Consider the following 27,175-nt stretch of genomic DNA (forward strand, 5'->3'; position numbering starts at 1 on the left):
AAGTAGCCACCCTTTAAGTTGATGACAGGGTTGATGACATGGAATGCTTTTCCAAACGTCTTGAAGGATTTCCCACTTATCCTGAGCACTTGTTAACTGCTTTTCCTTCACTCTGTGGTCCAACTCATCCCAAACCATTTCAATTGGATTGAGGTCGGGGGATTGTGGAGGCCAGGTCATCTGATGCAGCACTCCACCACTCTCCTTCTCGGTCAAATAGCCCTTGAACAGCCTGGAGGTGTGTTGACTCATTGTCCTGTTGAAAATGATTGTCCCACTAAGCGCAAACCAGATGGGATGGCGTATCACTGCAGAATGCTCTGGTAGCCATGCTGGTTAAGTGTGCTTTGAATTCTCACAAATACATGGCAGTTGGAACCAAAAGTCTTTAAATTCTACCTGTCTAATGTCCATTGCTTGTGTTTCTTGGCCCAAGCAAGTCGTGTCTTATTATTGCTGTCCTTTAGTAGTGGTTTCTTTGCAGTAATTTAACCATGAAGACCTGGTTCACACAGTCTCCTTTGAACAGTTGATGTTGAGATGTGTCTGTTACTTGAAGCATTTCATTGAATGCTGTGAAGCATTTAATTGGGCTGCAATCTGAGGCTGCTAACTCTAATGAATTCTCCTCTGCAGCAGAGGTAACTGTGGGTCTTCCTTTCCAGTAGTGGTCCTCATGCGAGCCAGTTTCATCATAGCGCTTGATATTTTTCCTTTGCTTATTTGAGCTGTTCTTGCCACAATATGGAATTGGTCTTTTACCAAAAAGGGCTATCTTCTGTATACCATTCCTACCTTTTCACAACACAACTGATTAGCTCAAATGCATTAAGATGGAAGGACATTCCATAAATTAACTTTTAACAAGGCACACCTGTTAATGGAAAATGCATTATGAAGCTGGTTGAAAGAATGCCAAGAGTGTGCAGTGCTGTCTCAGTGCCTTTAGATATTTTTGTCAGATGTTACTATGGAATACTGAAGTATCATTACAAGCATTTCATCAGTGTTGAAGGCTTTTATTGACAATTACATGAAGTTGATGCAAATAGTCAATATTTGGTGCTCCATCATGCTGGAAAAGGCATTGTTCGTCACCAAACTGTTCCTGGATGGTTGGGAGAAGTTGCTCTCGGAGGATGTGTTGGTACCATTCTTTATTCATGGATGTGTTCTTAGGCAAAATTGTGAGTGAGACCACTCCCTTGGCTGAGAAGCAACCCCACACATGAATGGTCTCAGGATGTGTTACTGTTGGCATGACACAGGACTGATGGTAGCACTCACCTTGTCTTCTCCGGACAACCTTTTTTCAGAATGCCCCAAACAATCGGAAATGGGATTCATCAGAGAAAATGACTTTACCCCAGTCCTCAGCAGTCCAATCCCTATACCTTTTGCAGAATATCAGTCTGTCCGATGTTTTTCCTTGAGGGAAGTGGCTTCTTGGCTGCCCTTCTTGACACCAGGCCACCCTCCAAAAGTCTTCGCCTCACTGTGCATGCAGATGCACTCACACCTGCCTGCTGCCATTCCTGAGCAAGCACTGTACAAGTGGTGCCCCGATCCCACAGCTGAATCAACTTTAGGAGACGGTCCTGGCGCTTGCTGGACTTTCTTGGGCGCCCTGAAGCCTTATTCATAACAATTCAACCGCTCTCCTTGAAGTTCTTGATGATCCGATAAATGGTTGATTTAGGTACAATCTTACTGGCAGCAATATCCTTGCCTGTGAAGCCCTTTTTGTGCAAAGCAATGATGACGGAACGTGTTTCCTTGCAGGTAACCATGTTTCATTAACACACCTGTGTTAACGAGATAATCGCTGACATGATGTCAGCTGGTCCTTTGTGGCCGAGCTGAAATGTAGTGGAAATGTTTTTGGGGGATTCAGTTAATTTGCTTGACAAAGTGGGACTTTGCAATTAATTGCAATTCATCTGATCACTCTTCATAACATTCTTGAGTATATGCAAATTGCTATCATACAAACAGAGGCACCAGACTTTGTGAAAATGTATTAATTTAATTAATTTGTAAAATGTTCTATAAACATACTTCCACTTTGACATTATGGGGTATTGTGTGTAGGCAAAATCTCTATTTAATCAAATGTTTAATTCAGGCTGTAACACATCAAAATATGAAAAGCCAATGGGTGTGAGTCATTTCTGAAGGCACTATATGTGCTCGTGTACAAATGTAAGCAAGGTTTGAAATTATGTTTTAGTCAAATATTATATATGTTTGAGCATCTCGCGGTCAATTTGCGCATCTACAAATTCTTTGTAGTTATGTTCTGGCCCCCTGACCATCCACTCAATACATTTTTGTTGTTGATGATCCCTATCATATGAGGACAGCCGAAGAACCCCTTTAGGTTCTAGATGGCAAAAAAGGGAGTGGTCTTGTTTAGTCTACCCAGAGAAGGCCCTTCATTCACTAAATCACTCACATTCATCTCTATCTCTCTCTCTAGCGAATTATGTGAAATACTATAGCTTCATGCTAATCTGATTGCCTGATCAATGGTGTAAATTAGTTCAGCCACAGCCAATTTAGCAGTGGGAGAGTGTTATTAAGAAGGATGACTTCAGGGACACAACTGAGGAGGACAGGTGCACTGATAGTTTGACATTTTACTTTCAAAATAGACTTCTGGTTGTCATTTTATTCGATAAAGCTGCTGGAAAGGCTATTGATACGACTAGAAACAGCAAGTGAGGAATGAAAGCATACTATTCACTCAACTTTAAAGCAAGTGTCACGGATTCCCCCGGTACTGCTGCTCATTCCGTGCACCAGTTCCGGAGGTCTACGTCACCGGCCTCTAGGCATCTCATTACACACACCTGATTCCAATTCCCCTGATTAGTAATTATATATAGGTACCCTCTGTTCTGTCAGTTATTGTTCCTATGTCCGTTGGTCTGTGTGGCCCACTTTTTGGAAGGAAATCACTCGATTTCATCCCTATGCTATATCTGCATCGAACATGTCACCCTCCCTAGGAGAGGGGGTGACCTCGACAAGTTATTGTTAAAATGAGAGGCTGCCTGGATATTTTATTTAAGACCCTTGCTCCTCTCGAGTCTCAATGTAGACTTTGATCTGAAGACATTCTTGTGATTATTGTGATTTTGCCATTGTAAATGTTTGTAGGCCGATGTAGCCAAATTGTATCTATGATCGTATATGCTATCCTTTCATGTTTTTGGTATGTTCTTTTTTTATATCTGAGAATTAACCAATAAAATCAGGCCACACCCGGCCATGATTACAGACACCTGTATGTGTCCTTTTACACTATACAAACTAGTCACCGCACAGTGTTTGTCATTATACTTGGATGAAGACAGCTTGTCTGTCGAAACGTTGGATATTAAGTTATTAAATTATTGCATCTGAGCTGCTAGAGTGTACGGCTCTCCTTTAATTTTTCAAGTGTTCTACTCTACTCTACCCAGCAACTTGCCTAAATAGGTGTTAATTTCTTTTGCCTCTAGATTGGTCTATTGGTCTATTGTTGTGCACTTGTTATGACTGGTCTCGTCCTGTGTATTGTTATTATGGGTATTGTTCCGTGTATTTATTAGAGGTTTAACCTTGCTCTTTTGTTTGGGTTACATCCCTGTGTTTTTGTATATGTGTTTCTTTTGGGCTTCGTCCCGAGGCATTTCATGGCATGTTGTATTTTGGGTGGAAAATAAAAAATCCTATTACGTATTCCTGCGCCTGTCTCCAATCATTTATAAAACGAGACAGAATAACCAACCCTAAATGGAGAGAGCGGGAATGGCTCGACTGACGACGACGCAACTTCGGCAGCTGCAACTGACACTTCCGACACCCGCAACTTTGTCAGCTGAAAATGGCCCGTCTGACGCAGCTGTAACTGGCCCGCCCGCCGCCGTCGCCTCTTCGTCAGCTGCAACTGGCGCGTTCGACGCCGCTGCAACTTCGGCAGCTTCAACTGCCACGTCAGACGCAGCTGTAACTGACCCCGTCCGACGTCGACGCAAATTCGGTGGCTGCAACTGGCCCATCCGATGCCGCCGCAACTTCGGCCACTGTAACTGGCCCGTCCGACGCCGCGGCCACTTCAGCAGCTGCAACTGTCCCGTCCAATGCAGACGCAACTCCAGCAGCTGCAACTGTCCCTGACCAACCTGTGGTTGTGCTCAAGGCCATTGTCGTTAGTGTGGGGGGGTACAGTCACGGATTCCCCCGGTACTGCTGCTCCTTCCGTGCGCAAGTTCCGGAGGAATACGTCACCGGCCTCTAGGCGTCACTGAACTGTCTCATTACGCACACCTGATTCTATTCCCCTGATTAGCAAATGTATATACAGTTGAAGTCGGAAGTTTACATATACCTTAGCCAAATACATTTAAACTCAGTTTTTCACAATTCCTGACATTTAATCCTAGTAAAAAGTCCCTGTTTCAGGTCATTTAGGATCACCACTTTATTTTAAGAATGTGAAATGTCAGAATAATAGTAGAGAGAATGATTTATTTCAGCTTTTATTTATTTCGTCACATTCTCAGTGGGTCAGAAATTTACATACACTCAATTAGTATTTGGTAGCATAGCCTTAAAATTGTTTAACTTGGGTCAAACATTTTGGGTCGCCTTCCACAAGCTTCCCACAATAAATTGGGTAAATTTTGGCCCATTCCTCCTGACAGAGCTGGAGTAACTGAGTCAGGTTTGTAGGCTCCTTGCTCACACACATTTTTTCAGTTCTGACCACAAATTGTACATGGGATTGAGGTCAGGGCTTTGTGATGCCACTCCAATACCTCGATACTTTTGTACCTGTTTCTTCCAGCATCGTTACAAGGTCCTTTGCTGTTGTTCTGGGATAGATTTGCACTTTTTGCACTAAAATATGTTAATCTCTAGGTGACAGAATGCATCTCCTTCCTGAGCAGTATGACGGCTGCGTGGTCCCATGGTGTTTATACTTGCGTACTATTGTTTGTGCAGATGAACGTGGTACATTCAGGAGTTTGGAAATTGCTCCCAAGGTTGAACCAGACTTGTGGAGATCTACAATTTTTTCTCTGAGGTCTTGGCTGATTTCTTTTGATTTTCCCATGATGTCAAGCGACGAGGCACTGAGTTTGAAGGTAAGCCTTGAAAGACATCCACAGGTACACCTCCAATTGACTCAAATGATGTCAATTAGCCCATCAGAAGCTTCTAAAGCCATGACATCATTTTCTGGAATTTTCCAAGCTGTTTAAATGCAGTCAACTTGATGTATGTAAACTTCTGACCCACTGAAATTGTGATACAGTGAAATAATCTGTCTGTAAACAATTGTTGAAAAAGTGACTTATGTCATGCACAACGTAGATGTCCTAACCGACTTGCAAATCTATAGTTTGTTGGCAAGAAATGTGTGTGGTTGAAAAATTTGTTTTAATGACTCCAACCTAAGAGTATGTAAACTTCCAACTTCAACTGTATGTGCCCTCTGTTCACCATTGTCTTGTTGGTTATTGTTCCCATGTACGTTGATCTGTGAGTACCTGTGCTTTGTTATTTCGGCTTTCGTGCTGCGTGTATTGTGCACTTGTTATTACGGGACCGTATATTGTTGTGCATTTATTATCACGGGTCCCGTCCCGTGTATTTATTAGAGGTTTAACCTCACTCTTTTGTTTGGGCTACATCGCTGTGTTTTTGTATATGTGTTTGTTTAGGGCTTCGTTTTGGGCTTCATTTTCATGGCATGTTGTATATTTTGGGTGGAGTATTAAACCCCCCTATTACGAATCCCTGCTCCTGTCTCCAATCATTTACACAACGTGACAGCAAGCTTAACCGTCATGGCGTTATTACAACATGGTAGAATGGCATGATCAACAGTACTTCTTTAAATACACTTTGAGTAATCAATACCTCATTTGTTATCTCAGTCAAGATAGTGGGTTCAATTCCTGGGACCACCCATATGGAAAATGTATGCACGAATGGCTGTACCTCGCTTTGGATAAAAGTGTCTGTTAAAAATAGCATATATTATTATTATACTGTATATTATTATTATTAGAAGGTTAATCACATCTGGATATCTCATAGTTGAAAGGGGATGTGAATGTCAAAAAACACCCAAATATAAATGTTCAACACACTGTATCTCTGGTGATTTAAACATGGCAGGAAACTGATCTGTCATTAATGTCAGTGGTCTTTCTAACTAGGGGACTAGTTGGAGCCTGCAATGTCAAAGACAAACCATTAAACTGCAGCCTCCCAGCCTGCTGTCCAGACCTCCCTCTAAGAACAAAGCAGCTGATTGGCCTCCCATGTCTGTCTAATGAGAGACAAACTAGGAGGATGAGTCCAGTCACCCCACTCTGCCAACGTCCTTGGCAGCTTTCATCACTAAAGCCCACAGCCATGCCACCGCTTTGTGCTGACTCTGAAATGTCCTTAAGTCCAGAGGAAGAAAATACACGATGAAGGCCTTTTTTTCTCACAGAGAGACTTATAGCAGAAAGTGACAGCTGGACAATTGGTAAAGCCACTGGGCTTGTATTTCTATTACTTTTTATACTTCATTTGAATTAGAAGTGGTTAAAAGGTTCAGTGAAACACCCAGTGACAAACAGTATAGCATACATCTTCACCATGGCAAATTAATTTGACCATGGACACTAGACAGATTTGTAACAACAAAAAACAAGGCAAACTTTTCTCTCTTGCCAATTTAACAGGAGTGTCCTTTAATTACAAACATGAGAACTCTGAAGGACGACTGCTTTTCTTCTCTAAGGGCTCTCTCTCTGGCAAGGATAAAAACAACTTGTTTGGCCAGAGAGGGGGAAAGAGAGAGTGGGACAGAGAGAGAGAATAGGGAAAAAGAGAGAGAGAGCTACTGAGTTATTCTGCAAAAAAGATAAAAAATTAAAGTTGTATAAATGTAGATAAACTTGAATTGAATCCAAATCAAAATTCCATACCTAAAACAAAATGACCTGAATGGACTATTACTACCAAGGACTATAAAAAAAACTTCTAACAAACCAAAACATGCAGAAGAAACACAGCAGAACCTGTAAATACCATCCAACACAACACCGAGTGAGAAATATTCCGTCTGAAGCTACTTCTGAAGCCAAAAAGTAAAAGGCAATAATCTCTGGGTCATTTTGTTATATAAAGCTAAATAAACAAGCATACTAAGCTACCAAGATGCTGTGACAGAACAGACCTGGCAGAACCTTCAATTAGCACTGAAGTGTGAAATCAAATGTGTGATGCAAAAGCTCCAAAGGCTTATCCCTGTCCAGAAGTCATTACAAAACAGTACCCTATTGATATTGAGAATAACTATGCAAGGAATAAGTACAAAAAAAGCTCCTCAAGGACAATCCAGAGACACTATTTGCTGACTGCTACAAAGAGGGGAATGTAAACCACTTAGCTGAAGGACAAGGTCAGAAAGCTGAGGTGTGACATAGAGCAGGACTCTCCCTCAGACACAGCAGAACAGCCCACCTCATACCAGGACCACAACCTCAACACCACAATGGGACAGACAACACAGGACCCACCAACCCAACAGACTCCACCCCCCCCTAACAGCCCTGTCAGTTCCCCCGATAGCCCTCCTCACAACCCCCCCACATCCACTGAGGACACACAAACGCCAGAGATCGTTCTCCTCATTGACTCCAATGGCAAATATATTCAAGAGGAGAAACTTTTTCCCAAACACAACGTGGCAAAACTCTGGTACCCAAACACTAGACATGCCCTGGAGCTGTTATCAAAGGACAGACTAAGTTGCCCCAGCCACATCATATTTCACATGGGCACAAATGACCTGAGGGCACAGCAGGAAAGGGTGGCAAAAGCATTCAAGGGAGTGATTGAAAAAGCTTCTTCCACTTTCCCCAGTGCACAAGTGGTTATCTCCACCCTGCTACCACAAAAAGACTTTCACCCTGCCACCATGCAGCGGGTGAATGCAAGCATTTCACGAGACTGTGCCTCAAAACTTAATGTACACATGGCCCACCACTCCACCCTAGACTTGAACAGCCTTTACGACCAGGTCCACCTCTACAAGGCAATAATCCCAACTTTTGCCAGGACCCTAAAGGATGTCGCCCTCAACTGTAGCCCCAGCACCTCACACAGGAGCAACAGAGCAACGGACACCCCGCCCAGACCAGCGAGACACCCTTCCAGACCTGCAAGACCCCCTCCTGAAGGACCTGCACCGAGAGAACCCACGCCAAGAGGACCTACACCCAGACCACGGTATCACCAGCCACACCCAAACCAGCTAAGACCACCCCAAGCAAATCCTGGCCACACCCTATATAGGCCCCCCCATATCAGACCCATGTTCCTTCTGCCCACCCCATGCCCCTCGCCCCTGTGGCAAGGACCTCAACATGACAGCAGGACATATGCCCAGGCCGTGAGCAGAGCAACAGGCCCAACCCCCACTATTACACCCGCCTAAGCCCTATCCTGCGACCTAAGAGGTATGTATGCAGATGCTAAAAATGCTCTGCTCACACCTACTGTGATGGTCCGGGCCTAAACCACACAAAAATAACACTAGACAATATGGAACACAAAGCTTTTACTGTCTCATCATGGAATATAGGGTAGGCAGGTAGCCTAGTGGTTAGAGTGTTGGACTAGTAACGAAGGTTGCAAGATCGAATCCCCGAGCTGACAAGGTAAAAATGTGTCATTCTGCCCCTGAACAAGGCAGTTACCCCACTGTTCCTAAGCCATCATTGAAAATAAGAATTTGTTCTTAACTGACTTGACTAGTTAAATACAAGGTCTGTGGTCATCTGCATTTGGCTTAAAGACCCAGACTTCAAAGAAATTTTAAATACAGACATTGTCAACCTATCAGAAACATGGTATAAAGGAGATGTACCCACTGGTTGCCCTCTAGGTTACAGAGAGCTGGTAGTACCATCCACCAATCTACCAGGTGTGAAACAGGGAAGGGACTAATTTGGTGTGAAACAGGGTATGCTAATTTGGTATAGAGCAGACCTAACCCACTCTATTAAATTAGTCAAAACAGGAACATTTTACATCTGTCTAGAAATTAATAAGGAAATGATCTCAACAGAGAGAAAAATATCCTCATATGTCTGACCTATATCCCCCCAAAATAATCCCCATACTTTAACAATGACAGCTTCTCTATCCTAGAGGGGGAGATCAACAATTTCCAGGCTCAGGGACAAGTACTAGTCTGTGGCTACCTAAATGCCAGAACTGGACAAGAACCCAACACCCTCAGCACACAGGGGGACAAAAACCTACCTGGAGGTAACAGCATTCCCTCCCCTATATGCCCCCCTAGACACAACTACGACAACATATCCAACAAACAAGGGTCACAACTCATACAGCTCTGTCAGACGCCGGGTATGTACATAGTCAATGGTAGGCTTTGAGCAGACTCCTATGCTAGGTACACCTATAGCTCATCTCTTGGCAGTAGTACTGTAGACTACTTTGTCGCTGACTCAACCCAGAGTCTCTTAGAGCGTTCACAGTCAGTCCACTGACACCCCATATCAGATCACAGCAAAATCACTATTTGAACAGAGCTATGCTTAATCATGAGGCATCAAAGCCAAAGGAACTGAATAATATTAAGGAATGATATAGATGGTTGGAAAATATTGTGGAAATCCACCAAAACACTATTAGGCAACAATAAATCGAATCCCTTCCAGACAATTTCATGCACAAAAGGTTTCAATATAATAGTGGAGGTGTAAACTTGGAGGTAGAAAACCTAAACAGTACATTTGACCTCTCAGCTTCCTTATCATATCTAAACATTTCAAGCAAACAACCTAAGAAAATTAACAATGATGACAAATAGTTTGATGAAGAATGCAAAAACCTAAGACAGAAATGTGGAAACCTATGCAAACAAAAACATAGATATCCAGAAAACCTGAGCCTACGCCTTCACTATGGTGAATCACTAAAACAATACAGAAATACATTACGGAAAAATAACGAACAGCACGTCAGAAATCAGCTCAATGTAATTGAAGAATCAATAGAATCTAACCACTTCTGGGAAACTTGGAGAACTCAAAAATAACAACAACACGAACAGTTATCTATCCAAAATGAAGATGTATGGATAAACCACTTATCTAATCTTTTTAGCTCTATAATAATGATCAAATACAAATCTTAGAATCAACTATTAAAGACTAACAGAACCTAGATTGGATTCTCCAATTACATTGAATGAACTACAGGACAAAATACAAACCCTCCAACCCAAAAAGGCATGTGGGGTTGATAATATCCTAAATGAAATGATAAAATATACAGACCACAAATTCCAATTGGCTATACTTAAACTCTTTAACATCATCCTTAGCTCTGGCACATTCCCCAATATTTGTAACCAAGGACTGATCACCCCAATCCACAAAAGTGGAGACAAATTTGACCCCAATAAATACCGGTGATATGGGTCAACAGCAACCAAATTGACAAAAAAAACAAACAAAAAAAGGCAAAGGGTTCTCATGCTTTGTTGATTTCAAAAAAGCTTTCGAATTATTTGGCATGAGGGTCTGCTATACAAATTGATGAAAAGTGGTGATGGGGAAAAACATACGACATTATAAAATCCATGTACACAAAGTGTGTGGTTAATATTGGCAAAACAACACACACTTCTTTCCACAGGGCTGGGGGGTGATACAGGGATGCAGCTTAAGCCCCACCCTCTTCAACATATATATCAACGAATTGGCGAGGGCACTTAAACTGAAGTCAAATGTCTACTGTTTGCTGATGATCTGGTGCTTCTGTCCCCAACCAAGGAGGGTCTACAGCAGCACCTAGATATTCTGCACAGATTCTGTCAGACCTGGGCCCTGACAGTAAATCTCATTAATACAAAAATAATGGTGTTCCAAAAAAGGTCCAGTTGCCAGGAACACAAATACAAATTCCATCTCGACACTGTTGCCCTAGAGCATACATACCTTGGCCTAACATCAGCGCCACAGGTAACTTTCACAAAGCTGTCAACGATCTGTGAGAAACGGCAAGAAGGTCCTTCTATGCCATCAAAAGGGACATAAAATTCAACATACCAATTAGGATCTGGCTAAAAAAACTTGAATCAATTATAGAACCCATTGCCCTTTATGGTTGTGAGGTATGGGGTCCGCTTACCAACCAATAATTCACATAATGGGACAAACACAAAATTCAGACACTGCATGAAGAATTCTGCAAATATATCCTATGTGTACAATGTAAAACACCAAATAATGCATGCAAAGCAGAATTAGGCCGATATTTGCTAATTATCAAAATCCAGAAAAGAGACGTTAAATTCTACAAACACCTAAAAGCAAGTAATTTTTTTTTTTCATTTTTACCTTTATTTAATCAGGCAAGTCAGTTAAGAACAAATTCTTATTTTCAATGATGGCCTAGGAACAGTGGGTGAACTGCCTGTTCAGGGGCAGAACGACAGATTTGTACCCTGTCAGCTCAGGGGTTTGAACTTGCAACCTTCTGGTTACTAGTCCAACGCTCTAACCACTAGGCTACCTTGCCACCCCAAAACCTCAATAGCAAAGCCATCACCAACAGAGAAATTAACCTGGAGAAGATCCCCCTAAGCATGCTGGTCCTTGAACTCCGTTCACAAACACAAACAGACACCACAGAGCTCCAGGACAGCAACACAATTAGACCCAACCAAATCATGAGAAAGCAAAAAGATAATTACTTGATACATTGGAAAGAATTTACAAAAAGACTTAGCAAAAAATAGAATGCCACCTCCGAAAAAATTCACGATAATTGAGAATTTCAAGAAGCATTTCTCTATGGCTGGCCATGCTTTTCACCTGGCTTCCCCTACCCTGGTCATCTGCCCTGCACCCCACACAGCAACTTCCCCAAGCCGCCACCATTTCTCGTTCACCCAAATCCAGGTAGTTGATGTTCTTGAAAGAGCTTCAAAATCTGGGTCCTTATCAATCAGCCCGGATTGACAATCTGGACCCTCTCGTTCTAAAATGATTTGCCGAAATCATTGCAACCCCTTTTGCTAGCCTCTTCAACCTCTCTTTCGTATCGTCTGAGATCCCCAAAGAATGGAAAGCTGCCGCGGTCATCCCCCTCTTCATAGGGGGAGACACTCTAGACCCAAACTGCTACAAACCTATATCTATCCTACCCTGCCTTTTGAAGGTCTTCGAAAGCCAAGTTAACAAACAGATCACTGACCATTTTGAATCCCACCGTACCTTCTCCGCTATGCAATCTGGCTTCCGAGCTGGACGGTTCAGACCTAGAATATGTGGACAACTACAAATACCTAGGTGTCTGGTTAGACTGTAAATTCTCCTTCCAGATCCACATTAAGCATCTCCCATCCATAATTAAATCTAGAATCGGCTTCCTATTTCGCAACAAAGCAACCTTTACTCATGCTGCCAAACATACCCTCGTAAAACTGACTATCCTACCGATCCTCGACTTCGGCGATGTCATTTACAAAATAGCCCACCACACTCAACTAAACATATTGGATGCAGTCTATCACAGTGTCCTCCGTTTTGTCACCAAAGCCCCATATACTACCCACCACTGCGACCTGTATGAGCTCGTTGGCTGGCTCTAGCTTCATATTCGATCGCCAAACCCACTGGCTCCAGGTCATCTACAAGTCTTTGATAGGTAAAGCCCGCCTTATCTCAGTTCACTGGTCACCATAGCAGCACCCACAGTGTGCAATCACAGCAGAAATATTTGTGACCTGTTGCCACAAGAAAAGGGCAACCAGTGAAGAACAAACACTACCGTAAATACAGCCTATATTGATGTTTATTTATTTTCCCTTTTGTACTTTAGCTACTTGCAAATCATTACAACACTGTATATAGACATATTCTTTTGGAACTTTTGTGAGCTTAATGTTCACTGTATTTTTTTTATTGTTTATTTTACTTTTGTTTATTATTTATATCACTTGCTTTGGCAATGTAAACAAATGTTTCACATGCCAATAAAGACCATTACATTTAAATTGAATTGAATATGAAAGAGAGAGATATATAGAGCGGCAAGGTTAACGAGACAGAGAGACGAGACAGGGGAGAAAACAGAAGGCGAGGCAGTGTTAGACTGTAATCTCCTCCGCTTCCCGACCATATCCCATTACAACGCCATTAGACCGGACCGGATGCTGGCTCCTCTCCCCCTACCCACTCCGTCCTCCTCTGCACGGCCCGCTTCAAAGCTCTGGGTCATAATTGATTGGCTGTGCAGAAACACATGTCTGCTATGTAGTTTAACCTCCTCACCTGCAGCTTTACTTCTCATAAAGGGTCAGCTCTGACTAAAACACAGAGGGTGAAAAGCAGCACTCAGTCCACTCAGAGGGGTGAGGTATCCTGGCCCATTCTCCCATCCCTTTCTATCTCTCTCTTGTATGGGAGCCTGTGATCTGCAGACCTGGCTGCTGGAAGGACCTCTATGAGACAGCTTGTTTTGTTGTGAGATGTTGAGGGGAAGCAGAGGTCTTTTAAACACCTTTATTGGTGCAGCTAGCCAGCCAGCCAGCAGGCCAGTCAGAGCTGATCCAGTCCATTCAGAATGCTTCAATCTGTTAAAATCACAATCAGTCCCAAATCCCAAATTAGCCAGGTATTGATTCATCAATGATATGAATCACGGCCCTCACTGAGTTCCTTATTAAGCAGTAAAAGCACAGCGGGACAAAGATCTATAGAATTTAGATCAGCAGTCTATCAGACAGAGGCATAGTCAGTGGTGACTGATCTAGAATGCAGATGTATTGCAGTGGGCTGACACATGAGTCATACTGCTGTCCCCGTGGAGACAGTCTCCCTGTACTCTGCTAGTTAGCGTTACTCCATCTCAATTCCCTCTCTCTCTATTACCCTCTGATTCAACACACTGTCTGACTGGAGATGTGGAGCAGACATAACAGACACTTCGCTCTAAATCATTGTATCAGAACAGTTCTGAATGCTGGAAATTACTCAGGCCATTACGGGGACGAACATCTCATTCTCTGCACTTAGCATAGCAATGATGCAGGACAAGCAGAGCAGAAGTTATCTGAGGTACTGAAAAGAGAGAGGCATACCGTTAATGGAGGGAAAGAGCACTGGTTTTCTCACTAAGTGAAGCACAGATGGAGTTGTTTTTCTTTAAGTTCAATAGTGCAGAGTACTGCAGACAGTACAGGTGTTTGATTGACAGGTCTTCAGCTCATCCAGGGTTATGAGACTACATTCTGGCCTGTGGCGATGAGCTGCCAAATGAATCTGAATCATGTTGAATCAGATCTCTATGGAGCTGTGCACCAGAGCTGAGATACAAAACACACAGACACCTCGCTCGCTGCTCCTTCTTAGCTTTCAATTACACTAGAACGGAAGCCAGTTTGCTCTGATGAATACTGAGGCATCACCCTGCTTAAATGTGTGGATAATATCCCTGGGTGGGCGCGCAGTGCAGCGCAGTGCAGCGCAGTGCAGCGCAGCGGTGTTCTGAGCGGGCTCTCCCTCTACATAGCGTCTGTATGGAGGTCGAGTATGTCACCGTAAACAAACCGCGCTCAGCTCCTTCATGCATACATAAAGAGCTGCTGATATGAGGCAAGGTGGCGGGTGGTATGGGGCTTTGATAATGTATTCATCACTCTAACTGACAAGTGCAGCCCACCAGTAGGGTGTTTCACATTTTTAATAAAGAGCCATTCAACATCATGCAGGACACAACACAACGCTGACACTGAGCATCACCTAAGACCTTGACTAGAGCATTCACATAAACATGTGCATGTTTATTTTTCCTTGAAGCTTTTACCTTCTCACATAGTGGTAGGGGGTTTTGGGAGTGAGACCATTATTAGATAAGCAGATAGAATTCAGACCCAAACCTTGGAAATGTTCAACACAAACACGTTAACCTCTAAATGCAGTGGGCTAAATCAGGGTCACACAGAGTGTTCCTTGGTAGTCTTAAATCCACTTTGAAACAAAAGTATACACCTCACATACATGGTTATGGGCTTAAAAAAGAAGACACCTGTACCATGTCAGATATAGTCTATAAATGTATAAAATGTTGAGTTTGCATCCCAATATTACACTTTATATACATCACAGGAGACTGAAATATAACAAAACCGTTTGACATAGAAACACTTTTATGAATGTATTAATGATGACATTTTGAAAATACAAATATATTCCATCAATGAGGCCACTAGAGGGCAATTTGATGATTTGACTGGAGGAAATGGCCAAAAACATATAAAATACCCACAAGGGGGACTGAAAGAGTGCTCTGTAGGGCATTAGAGATCAGGAGAAAATCCCACTGACGAGGGAGTCCAAAATAAACACCCAGGAAACCCCTTCTCCTAAAAACAGTTTCTCTCCTTTACCTTCATCTTTCTGATAGCTCCACTGTGCAGGGCCATCAGGTGTTGTAGTGAGGCAAAGCTCTGTGGAATTCACCCAGTTCATTCCAAAAAGCAGGAGCGTTTTCTGACAAGCAGAGAAATGTTTTACAGTGTATCTGGAACATAGTAATTCAGGCGAATCTGCAACTTCACACACCAACGAGTGCAACATGTACCCATTTATTTCTCCTTCTTGTAGAACAATGGCTCGGCCACGCAGACTGAGCACAGTCCTCACCTCACTGCTCTCTGGCTGGCTGCAGGGCAAATGGAGGACACCCAGGTGAGTTGACCCGACTGTTAGAACCAAGAAGTCTATGAGGATTTTTATTATTTTTTTGATACCAACTTTTTATTATTATATTTTTTTTCTGTGAGGGGTTCAAATCACAGGCAGGCAATAATATTCAAGATGTACATAAATTCACCCTCCATCCCTGCGACCAAATAACCCTCCTCTTACCACCCCTTCCCTGTGTGAATGAAAGAAAGTAAAAAAAGATGAAAATACAGTGCCTTCAGAAAGTATTCCTACCCCTTAACTTATTCCATATTTTGTTGTTACAGCCTGAGTTCCAAATTGATTAAATATTCGTTTTTTTCTCACCCATCTACACATAATGAAAAAGTGAAAACATGCTTTTAGGCATTTTTACAAATGCATTGAAAATTATATACAGAAATATCTAATGTACATAAGTATTCACACCCCTGAGTCAATACTTTGTAGAATCACCTTTGGCAGCGATTACAGCTGTGAGTCTTTCTGGGTATGTCTCTAAAAGCTTTCCACACCTGGATTGTGCAACGTTTGCCTAAGATTATTTTCTAAATTCTTCAAGCTCTGTCAGATTGGTTGTTGATCATTGCTAGACAACCATTTTCAAATCTTGCCATAGATTTTCAAGTAGATTTATGTCAAAACTGTGTCTCGGCCACTCAGGAACATTCACATCTTCTTGGTAAGCAACTCCAGTGTAGATTTGGCCTTGTATTTTAGGTTATTGTTACTGAAAGGTGGATTCATCTCCCACTGTCTAATGGAAAGCAGACTGAAACAGATTTTCCTCTAGGATTTTGCCTGTGCTTAGCGCCATTCCGTTTCTTTTTTTATCCTGATAAAGTCCCCAGTCCTCAACGATTAAAAGCATACCCATAACATTTTTTTTATTTAACCTTTATTTAACTAGGCAAGTCAGTTAAGAACAAACGCTTCTTTACAATGACGGCCTACCCTGGCCAAGCCTGGACGACACTGGTCCAATTGTGCGCTGCGATATGACACAGCCACCACTATGCTTCAAAATATGGAGAGTGGTACTCAATGATGTGTTGTATTGGATTTGCCCCAAACATAACACTATGTATTCCTTTTGTATTCAGGACATGTCATTGCTTTGACACATTTTTTGCAGTATTACTTTAGTGCCTTGTTGCAAACAGGAATCAACAAGGCACTCTATACAGGCTTCATTCTTTTCACTCCGTCAATAAGGTTAGTATTGTAAATTCAATGTGCCCTTTTAGGTTTTAGATAGCACCTGTTTTTCTAAGAGTGTACGATGATCATACCAGAGGAATTGTTGTTTACGAGCCAACATTTTAAGAGTGTTTCCCAAGCAAGCACATAGAGAGAATGTTCACTAAGTGAGTCGTTAGACCATGTGTCGATACTACTGGCTGCTTCAATAGTATTGAAATCAATTTCATGTTTATTCAATTGAGTTATATTTTGCAACTAGGCTACTGCCTGTAATGTTTGCATGTGTTTCATGATGTGTGACATAATGTGTGCATTGATTTACCCAATCTGTGACTTAGTGCATTATTATTGCCTAAGTATAACAAAGCGCCTCAATAGCCTACTTCCAGCCATAGGTGGTAATACACTGTATCTTTGGGAGCTGATCCGTCGTCAGTATTGTGGAATAATTGTAATGTTAAAAAGTTTGTTGCTGGCTGAAAAGTTAAGAACTACTGAATTATAAAGGAGGAAGTAGAGCGAGGAAATCAATGACGATAGTATACGCTGCCCCTTGACCACATCACAATGTCTTCCTTTCCCCTCTCACTAGGACCCCCAGCCTATATCCATATAATAATATACAGTAAGACTTTTGTTTTTATCTATCTCTCTTCTCCTTCTCATTCTCTACTGAATCCCTTTATCTTTATTTTTATCTGTATATATTTTCTACCCTCGCTCTCTTTCTCTTGCTTTTTCTCCCTTCCCTTTAGAAGGGAAGAAACAAGGACCATCCCCCTCAACCCCTCTCCCTCCCTCTCTCTCTCAGCCAGAGCACTCTGCTGGTCAGTTGGAGGCCTGGAACATTCCTTTGAGTGTTCCAGATAAAGATGTGTGTCAGATCGATACCCTGTTAGTAGCTGGCGTAGGTGTGTTGTCATGCAATCATCTAAAAGATCATTGTAGACAAGCTTCAGCCTGTCTATGACAGAGCACTTTCCTCAGGCCAGGTGACGAGCGCGCGCGCACACACACACACACACACACACACACACACACACACACACACACACACACACACACACACACACACACATAAACAAACAAGAAAACACACACACAGAATGGCATGCAGTGCACGGAACTTCGGTTAGCTGTGGAGACATGGGCCATTACTCCAGCATAGCCCCAGAGGGCATGTTCTTAGACATACAACACATGGCTCAAATGGCCATCAAAAACTATGATTTACGAGCAGGATACGGCAGCAGCTATACTGATCGGTGCATGAACATCATAACAGACAATAATTTTACAGATAAATCTGCAAAAAAATCATGACATATTGTTATCATAACTGTCAAATCATGATGTCCGAACTAGGCTACTGAGAGCAATTGTCCAGATAGTACAGCTGGAATCAGATAATTAAACCCCTTTATTGACATTATGCATATTAATGAATCAAATACTGCTGGCACAAAATGTAGACTCATAATTCATTCTGGCAATGACAAACTACACCACACTACACCATATTCCAGATCAGTTTCTTTCCTGCGGTCTCATCCCCATCATCTGCCTCTAAGACAGTCTATCATTTCACATGCTTGTTCTTCCAACTGCTCTAACCACTCTCCCTTGCTCCTTCTCTTCAACTCTCTCTCGCTCGTGAAAGAAGTAGTGGGACTGAAAGGTTGACAAGTGGACACAGCTATAGTGCTGGAAACATTCACAGATATGTTTGTCTCCAGATCTCATCTGAGTCTGGTCGGCCGCTGGACTCGCCCCAGCCCTGCAGTCCCAGAGCACCATCGGACTAGAGTGGAAACCCGCCCCGGCTTCCTCCTCTCCTATCGCTCCAGCTCCTCTGTTCTCCTCCCAACTGCCCACTGCAATGAGGCTAGGAAACACTGTCACCACCGATAAATCCACAATAATTGAGAATTTCAATAAGCACATCTCTACGGCTGGCCCCTACCCTTGTCAACAGCCCTGCACTCTCCACAGCAACTTGCCCAATCCTCCCCTCATTTCCCCTTCACCAAAATCCAGATAGCTGATGTTCTGAAAGAGCTGCAAAATCTGGACCCCAACAAATCAGCCAGGCTAGACAATCTGGACCCTTTCTTTCTAAAAAATTATCTGCCGAAATTGTTGCAACCCCTATTACTAGCCTGTTCAACCTCTCTTTCTTATCGTCTGAGATCCACAAAGATTGGAAAGCTGCCACGGTGATCCCCCTCTTCAAAGGGGTATGACTCTAGACTCAAACTGCTACAGATCTATATCAATCCTACCATGCCTTTCTAAGGTCTTCGAAAGCCAAGTTAACAAACAGATTACCGACCATTTCAAATCCCACCGTACCTTCTCCGCTATGCAATCTGGCTTCCGAGCTGGTCATGGGTTCACCTCAGCCACGCTAAACGATAACATAACCACCATCGATAAGAGACAATACTGTGCAGCTGTATTCATTGACCTGGCCAAGGCTTTCGTCTCTGTTGTCGTGTCTTTGGCTATGCCGGATTAAGTGGTATGACATGCTATTCTATAATATCCTTTCTCCGTAATTAATATTACATGATTGAGCTAATCATGTAAATGTAATTAACTACAGAGTCGGGACACCACAAAATAATATTCATAGAGCTGTTATATTCCGAATAAACTCAAGAAGACCTAGTAATATTTTACATCAATAGCAGTCAATATTAATTGTCACCTTAATTCAGTCTCATCTGAAAGTTGTAAATTATTGGTTATCTTCACGAACCCTGGCTAACAAGTTGAATCAGCAATACAATGTATTTGTATTTACTAAATACCAAACTAATCACACAGAATTACATATACAGAATGAATTATACCTTGATTACAAATTACATCATAAAGGAAAACGTCGCTGGCGGACGGAACAGATATGACAGCTGGTTACACAAAAGAAAAGAGACTGGGTTTGAGTGAAAGAGCGGGAACAGGAGGTTATATTGTCGTCAAGGCTTTATATAGGAAGGGAGAGGAGGGCATGTTTGAAAAGTTTTATAACCCATGTCCCTTCACAGGGGCGGGCCACCGATTGAGCAAAGACCTAATCTTATGAAAACCCAAATCTCTCATTTGGTAGCTAAAATTACATTTCATCTCTTCACCAAAAATGTTATATTCAAACATTTAAATTTTACAACAATTCCATGTGAATCCGATACCTCTGATGTGTAGACTTTCCACTGTAGAGTTTATGTCATCCTATCATCGATGAGAATGTCTCAGATGACAACTGAACTGACATCATATTCATTAAGTACCACCGCATATGTTCAATTGGTCGGGTTACCAGAATATAGTTAATTTCCCCCCACCTTCTGATGTTCCCAGAATCTCTATGTTAACCAAGGGATTTTCAAATGTCACATCAGTAGGGTAGAGAGAGGAAAAAGGGGGGAAGAGGTATTTATGACTGTCATAAACCTACCCCCAGTGCAACGTCATGACACTGTCAATCACCACATTCTTATCGGCAGACTCAACAGCCTTGGTTTCTCAAATCACTGCATAGCCTGGTTCACCAATTACTTCTCAGACAGAGTTCAGTGTGTCAAATCGGAGGGCTGTTGTCTGGACCTCTGGCAGTCTCTATGGGGGTGCCACAGGGTACAATCACAGGCGACTCTCTTCTCTGTATACATCAATGATGTCTCTCTTGCTGATGGTGATTATCTGATCCACCTCCATGCAGACGACACCATTCTGTATACTTCTGATCCTTCTTTGGACACTGTGTTAACTATCCTCCAGACGAGTTTCAATGCCATACAACTCTCCTTCCATGGCCTCCAACTGCTCTTAAATGCAAGTAAAACTAAATGCATGCTCTTCAACCGATCGCTGCCCGCACCTGCCCGCCCGTCCAGCATCACTACTCTGGACAGTTCTGACTTAGAAAATGTGGACAAATACAAATACCTAGGTGTCTGGTTAGACTTAAACTCTCCTTCCAGACTCACATTAAGCATCTCCAATCCAAAATGAAATCTAGAACCGTCTTGCTATTTCGCAACAAAGCATCCTTCACTCATGCTGCCAAAGATACCCTCGTAAAACTGACTATCCTACCGATCCCCGACCTTGGCGATGTCATTTACAAAGTTACCTCCAACACTCTACTTATCAAATTGGATGCAGTCTATCACAGTGCCATCCATTTTGTCACCAAAGCCCCATATACTACCCACCACTGCGACCTGTATGCTCTCGTTGGCTGTCCCTCACTCCATATTCGTCGCCAAACCCACTGGCTCCAGGTCATCTAGCAGCACACGCTCCAGCAGGTATATTTCACTGATAACTCCCAAAGCCAATTCTGAATGTGGCCACCTTTCCTTACAGTTCTTTGCTGCCAATGTCTGGAACGAACTGCAAAAATCACTGAAGCTGGAGACTCATATCTCCATCACTAACTTTATGCACCAGCTGTCAGAGCAGCTCACAGATCACTGCACCTGTACATAGCCTACCTGTAAATAGCCCATCGAACTACCTCATCCCCATACTGTTATTTATTTATTTTGCTCCTTTTCACCCCAGTATCTCTACTTGCACATTCATCTTCTGCACATCTATCACTCCAGTATTTAATTGCTAAATTGTAATTATTTCGCCCCTATGGCCTATTTATTTCCTTACCTCCCTTATCCTACCTCATTTGCACACACTGTATATTAGAGGTCGATCGATTATGATTTTTCAACGCCGATACCGATACCGATTATTGGAGGACCCAAAAAAAACCTGATACCGATTAATTGGCCAATTATTATTATTCTTTTTCAAATATATATTTGTAATAATGACATTTACAACAATACTTAATGAACACTTATTTTAACTTAATATAATACATTTAAACATCAATTTAGTCTCAAATAAATAATGAAACATGTTCAATTTGGGTTAAATAAAGCAAGAAGAAAGTAAAAGAAGAGAAGAAAGTAAAAGTGCAATATGTGCCATGTAAAAAAGCTAACGCTTAAGTTCCTTGCTCTGAGCAAATATATATATATATATATAAAAAGAAAGAAATCAGACGATTAATCAGTATCAGCTTTTTTTCATCCTCCAATAATCGGTAGCGGTATCGGCATTGAAAAATCATAATCAATCGACCTCTAATATACAGTGTGTGCAAATGAGGTAGGATAAGTGAGGTAAGGCAATAAATTTGAAAGCTGGTGATTCCTTTTAACATGAGTCTTCAATATTCCCAGGTAAGAAGCTTTAGGTTGTACTTATTGTACAACCTTCAATGTTATGTCATAATTATGTACAATTCTGGCAAATTAATTACAGTCTTTGTTAGGAAGAAATGGTCTTTACACACTTCACAACGAGCCAGGGGGCCCAAACTGCTGCATATACCCTGACTCTGCTTGCACTGAACGCAAGTGAAGTGACACAATTTCCCTAGTTAAAAGAAATTCATGTTAGCAGGTGATATTAACTAACTATTGTAGGTTTAAAATATATACTTGTGTATTGATTTTAAGAAAGGCATTGATGTTTATGGTTAGGTACACATTGGTGCAACGACAGTGCTTTTTTCGCGAATGCGCTTGTTAAATCACCCGTTTGGCGAAGTAGGCTGTGTTTCAATGATAAATTAACAGGCACCGCATCTATTATATGCAACGCAGGACAAGCTAGATAAACCTGTAATATCATCAACCATGTGTAGTTAACTAGTGATTATGTGAAGATTGATTGTTTTTTATAAGATAAGTTTAATGCTAGCTAGCACTTTACCTTGGCTCCTTGCTGCACTCGCATAACAGGTAGTCAGCCTGCCACGCAGTCTCCTCATCGAGTGCAATTAAAATCAGCCATAATCGGCTTCTAAAAATGCCGATTACCGATTGTTGTGAACATTTGAAATCGGCCCCAATTAATCGGCCATTCCAATTAATCGGTCGACCTCTACTGTATAAACACTTTTTCTATTGACTATTGACTGTATGTTTGTTTATTCCATGTATAACGCTATGTTGTTGTTTGTGTTGCACTGATTTGACTAATCTTGGCCAGGTCGCAGTTGTAAATGAGAACTTGTTCTCAACTGGCCTACCTGGTTAAATAATGGTGAAAAAAAGAAAGCCTCACTAATATAATGTCACACGTCTGTTAATGGATCTGTCAAAAGTTCCCTGAGGTCCTCCTAGTAGAGAGGAGCCCCTTCTACTGTCCTCTCTCTCACTCAAGGCTCAAGTGATGTGGGTCTGAGTGTGCCTCTCAAAGCCACAGTCAGTGACAGAGTTCCAGGTAGAACCCTTTTGGTACCAAGTAGTACCGTTTTGGTTTCCATGTAGAACCCTTTCCATATAGGGGTCTACATGGAACACAAATGGTACTTCCTGGAATCGCAAAGTTTTTTTTAACCTGGAACCAAAAACGGTTATACTATGGGGACAGCTAAAACAACTTTTTATTAGGGTCTACCTGGATGTCAAAACTCCAAGGCCTATGTAAACCCATGGTTATACATCACTTTGAGGAAATAGGAGAGGAACTATCTACAACTTTACAGTAATCACGCCATACCAGTTGTCATCCGTTCTACAGCAATCCTTTTTTTGTGTTGATGTACTAATTCAAATCTGTGACTTGTAAGGGTATTATTTGAGGATTAGACATGACATTTGATTAAATATTCCTTATACCATATTCTCTCCAGATGCAGAATAGATTATCATCACACCATTTTTTGAGGACTCCACATCACTATTAAAAGAGATTTACTGAATCTCTGACTTACCGTTGTCTGTGGCCATGAAGATGGCAGTGTATTTGTTGTCTTGAACGTAAGGTGATTCTCTGTCCAGATTGGCAGAGGTGTTGACCGTACCTCTAACCGGGTTCACACTAAGCCAGTTAGCCGGGTCTCTCAGAACTGCAAACCTGAAAAGGGAACAGATGACAGCTGATCAGAATATAGTCAGGGCAATGCCATGGTGTCATGACTGTCCTGTGAGGATCAAAATAGGTCAGATAAGCATGGCAATACAAAACTTAAACCATACCTCCTCTCACACACAGAGGGGGGAGAAGGGAACCGGTGGGTGTTGACAGCTCACCCCCTGTTGTAAATCTAGGACAGAACTTTCAGCATCTCCCTCTCCAATATTCTCCATAGGAATGTGACTCTACACAGACCTCCCGCTAAAACTCTAACATGTTCTAAAGTGAATACTGGAACAATATATCTAACATAGAATGTGGGGAATGGTCAGAGGCGACCTAAAGAAACACTGATGTCGGTTTGCTTGTTATTTTGTAATGTCATTAAAAATGTTATAAAGGAAATACTGTAACTTGGGAAGTATACCCACTCTATGTGTGAAGTGTCCAACCGATGCGTTGTGCATAAAATATAAAAAATTATGAAAGTATTTTTCGTAATGATTTTAGGAGCCATAGATTTACATAACTTTGCACAGTGAAAAGTCATGCCCCTGGGGGAGGTCAGAGAGCGTGTCAGCCTGACAGAACTGCCCATTTGAACAAACTGTATAAAATGACGGGTTAAGAATTAACATATCCGAACAGAGAGACATGGAGCTGCAGCTCACTTTTAATGTGGTTTGAACTCTGAAATCTAAACTCGTGGTAGAGGCGATAAAGTCTCCTCCCAGACAATCATTGATACGGCTGATTAGCTGTCCTAAGTAAGGTATCTTTGAAAGTGAATTTAAGTGGAACCATTCTACTATTCTTCTCAAATCACCATAGTACCCTACTCTCATCACCCCACTGGGGACCATCGACACGGCTGGCTCGCCTATCTTCAAAGAAGCATCTTCCAGAGCAAATGGAAGGAGAATAAATTCTGTAGTTCTGTTCAGGACGACAAGTCACCGGATACCAGACGACTGCAGAGGAGAACAACAGTAGAAGACCTGAAAAGGCCCAACTCCCTTTCCTAGGTGGCCTGGTTCCGACAAATACACGAAGAACCAAGACATTTCACGTAAATACATTCATGATCTCTTACTCAAAGAGGGCGGCAGTTTGTGTGCAAAGTATATGGTTACTGTGAGAGTAGTTTCTAAATGTACTAACATATTATGTCTGTCCTCTCCCTCTGTCCCTCTCCATGTCTTTTGTAACAAGCAACACTGAATCATAAGTAAGGCTCAAGTTTTTTCAGATGCAGGAGGTTAGGACGGTTCAGAATGATGATATGATACGAGGTTATGATTAATAAGATGACAGTTTATGTATGTGATAGGTAAAGACATTTAGAGTTTAATTCAGGAAAATGGTAACTCTTTAAAGAACCAATATCATGGTAACCCAAATCCTAATGAGTTAGTTGTTACAATTAAACCTAGTTAGTTGATTAGATAAATAGCAGTCATCAGATTAATGAAAGTAAAGTCACGACAATGGTATGAGACAAATACAACATGATTATATATGGAGATACATTAGGTACAGTATTTTCCTGTTGTAGCCAGTTTGCTACAGCACGAAAACAATTCTGCAGCAACAGAAGCTCTTTTAAACCTTGCTATGCAAGAATATCTCAGCAACAAAAGATTACACACTTGTATAGGACATCAGCTAGTAAGAGCTTTTTCAGTAAATACATTTTAACACTGTTTCTAAGTAAGATATTGAGACACTGAAATGACAATATCTATCTAAGACACAAAACTGTTGAATTGAAGCATGATGAGACTGCATATTTGAAGTGCAACGTGTGTTGTGTGAAGTTGAAGCTGAGGTTTAGTGGACAGTCTGTGTATGTCTGTGGATGCTCTGTCTGTGGTTGGAGTGTGAAGATAATGGATGAACTCCGATAACTCCTCAGAGAATAATGTATTTGCGTGGAAAGCAGCTGGAGTCTGTGGTTGAGGGATGACCCTACTAATGTCATCCTGAGAGCCAGGTGATGGGAGGTGCATTTTGATTTTTGATTGGATGGGGAATGGTGCCGTGCCTCTGGGGGTTCACATCTGTGTTCATGTCACACACCGCTGATTTAGTGGCTCAATCCCATTTGGCTCTGTTGGTAGAGCATGGCACTTGCAACACCAGGGTTGTGGGTTTGATTCCCACAGGGGACAAGAATGAAAAATATATGCACTCATATATGCACTCACTACTGTAAGTTGCTCGGGATAAAAGTGGTTGCTGAGGGGAAGATGGCTCCTAATAATGGCTGGAACGGAGCTAATGGAATGGCATCAGAAATATGGACACTGTATTTGACACCATTCCACTAATTCTCCTCCAGCTGTTACCATGAGCCTGTCCTCCCCAATTAAGGTGCTACTAAAATGTAAAATACACACACAGCCCCAACCCTAAACTCTTTCAGTTTACCAATAAACACTCCACATGCACCTTTGTATTTTTACACTCTCAGCCCTTCATCACTACCAGGCATCACAACATCACACAAGCTCATCACTTTAGAAAGAGGAAAACACAAGATGATTATCCTGCTGCTGTGGGTACACAGATAGTCACTTGATCTATTATAACATGGTTTGGATATTGTCTGCTTGCCTATTTGTTGATATAATCTATTCAGATGCAGCTTAAATGATAAAGCTTACAAAAGGTTTTCCATCACCGGTTATCTACAACATCATCATGTTTGACTCTCTGCAACTGTTCTTCTCTCGCACATGCATGCGCACACACACACACACACACACACACACACACACACACACACACACACACTGGACTTCCTGACAGGCCACCCCCAGGTGGTGAGGGTAGGCAAGAACACCTTCGCCACACTGACCCTCAACACGGGGGCCCCTTATTGGTACGTGCTTAGTCCCTTCCTGTACTACCTATTCACTCACGTCTGCGTGGCTGCGTAAGTGTGCTGGCGACTCGATGGTGGTAAGCCTGATCACCGAAGATGAGACAGCCAATAGGGAGGAGGTCAGAGCCCTGGCAGTGACCGACCTCCACCTCAACGTCAGCTGTAGTGGAGCGGGTCTAAGTTCCTCGGTGTCCACATCACTAAGAAATGATCATGGTCCACACACACCAACACAGTTGTGAAGAAGGCGTGACAATGCCTCTTCCCCCTCAGAAGGTTGACAAAATTTGGCATGGGCCCTCAGATCTTATATCTATCCTGTTGCCTAGTCACTTTAACCCTACCTATATGTACTGTACATATTACCTCA

At 42.1% G+C, this 27,175-nt stretch overlaps 1 protein-coding gene across 1 annotated transcript in view; it reads right to left on the reverse strand.

The window, feature by feature from the left end:
* LOC112252318 (cadherin-13) overlaps nt 1-27,175 on the reverse strand; it is a 610,184-nt gene that overhangs the window by 34,889 nt on the left and 548,120 nt on the right. The window contains exon 12 of the mRNA XM_024423437.2: nt 23,776-23,918. Within this exon, the coding sequence (XP_024279205.1) occupies nt 23,776-23,918 (143 nt within the window). The remainder of the gene's footprint in view (nt 1-23,775; nt 23,919-27,175) is intronic.

This window comes from Oncorhynchus tshawytscha, linkage group LG06 (assembly GCF_018296145.1).
Source record: "Oncorhynchus tshawytscha isolate Ot180627B linkage group LG06, Otsh_v2.0, whole genome shotgun sequence".
In the NCBI taxonomy this organism is placed as follows: domain Eukaryota; kingdom Metazoa; phylum Chordata; class Actinopteri; order Salmoniformes; family Salmonidae; genus Oncorhynchus; species Oncorhynchus tshawytscha.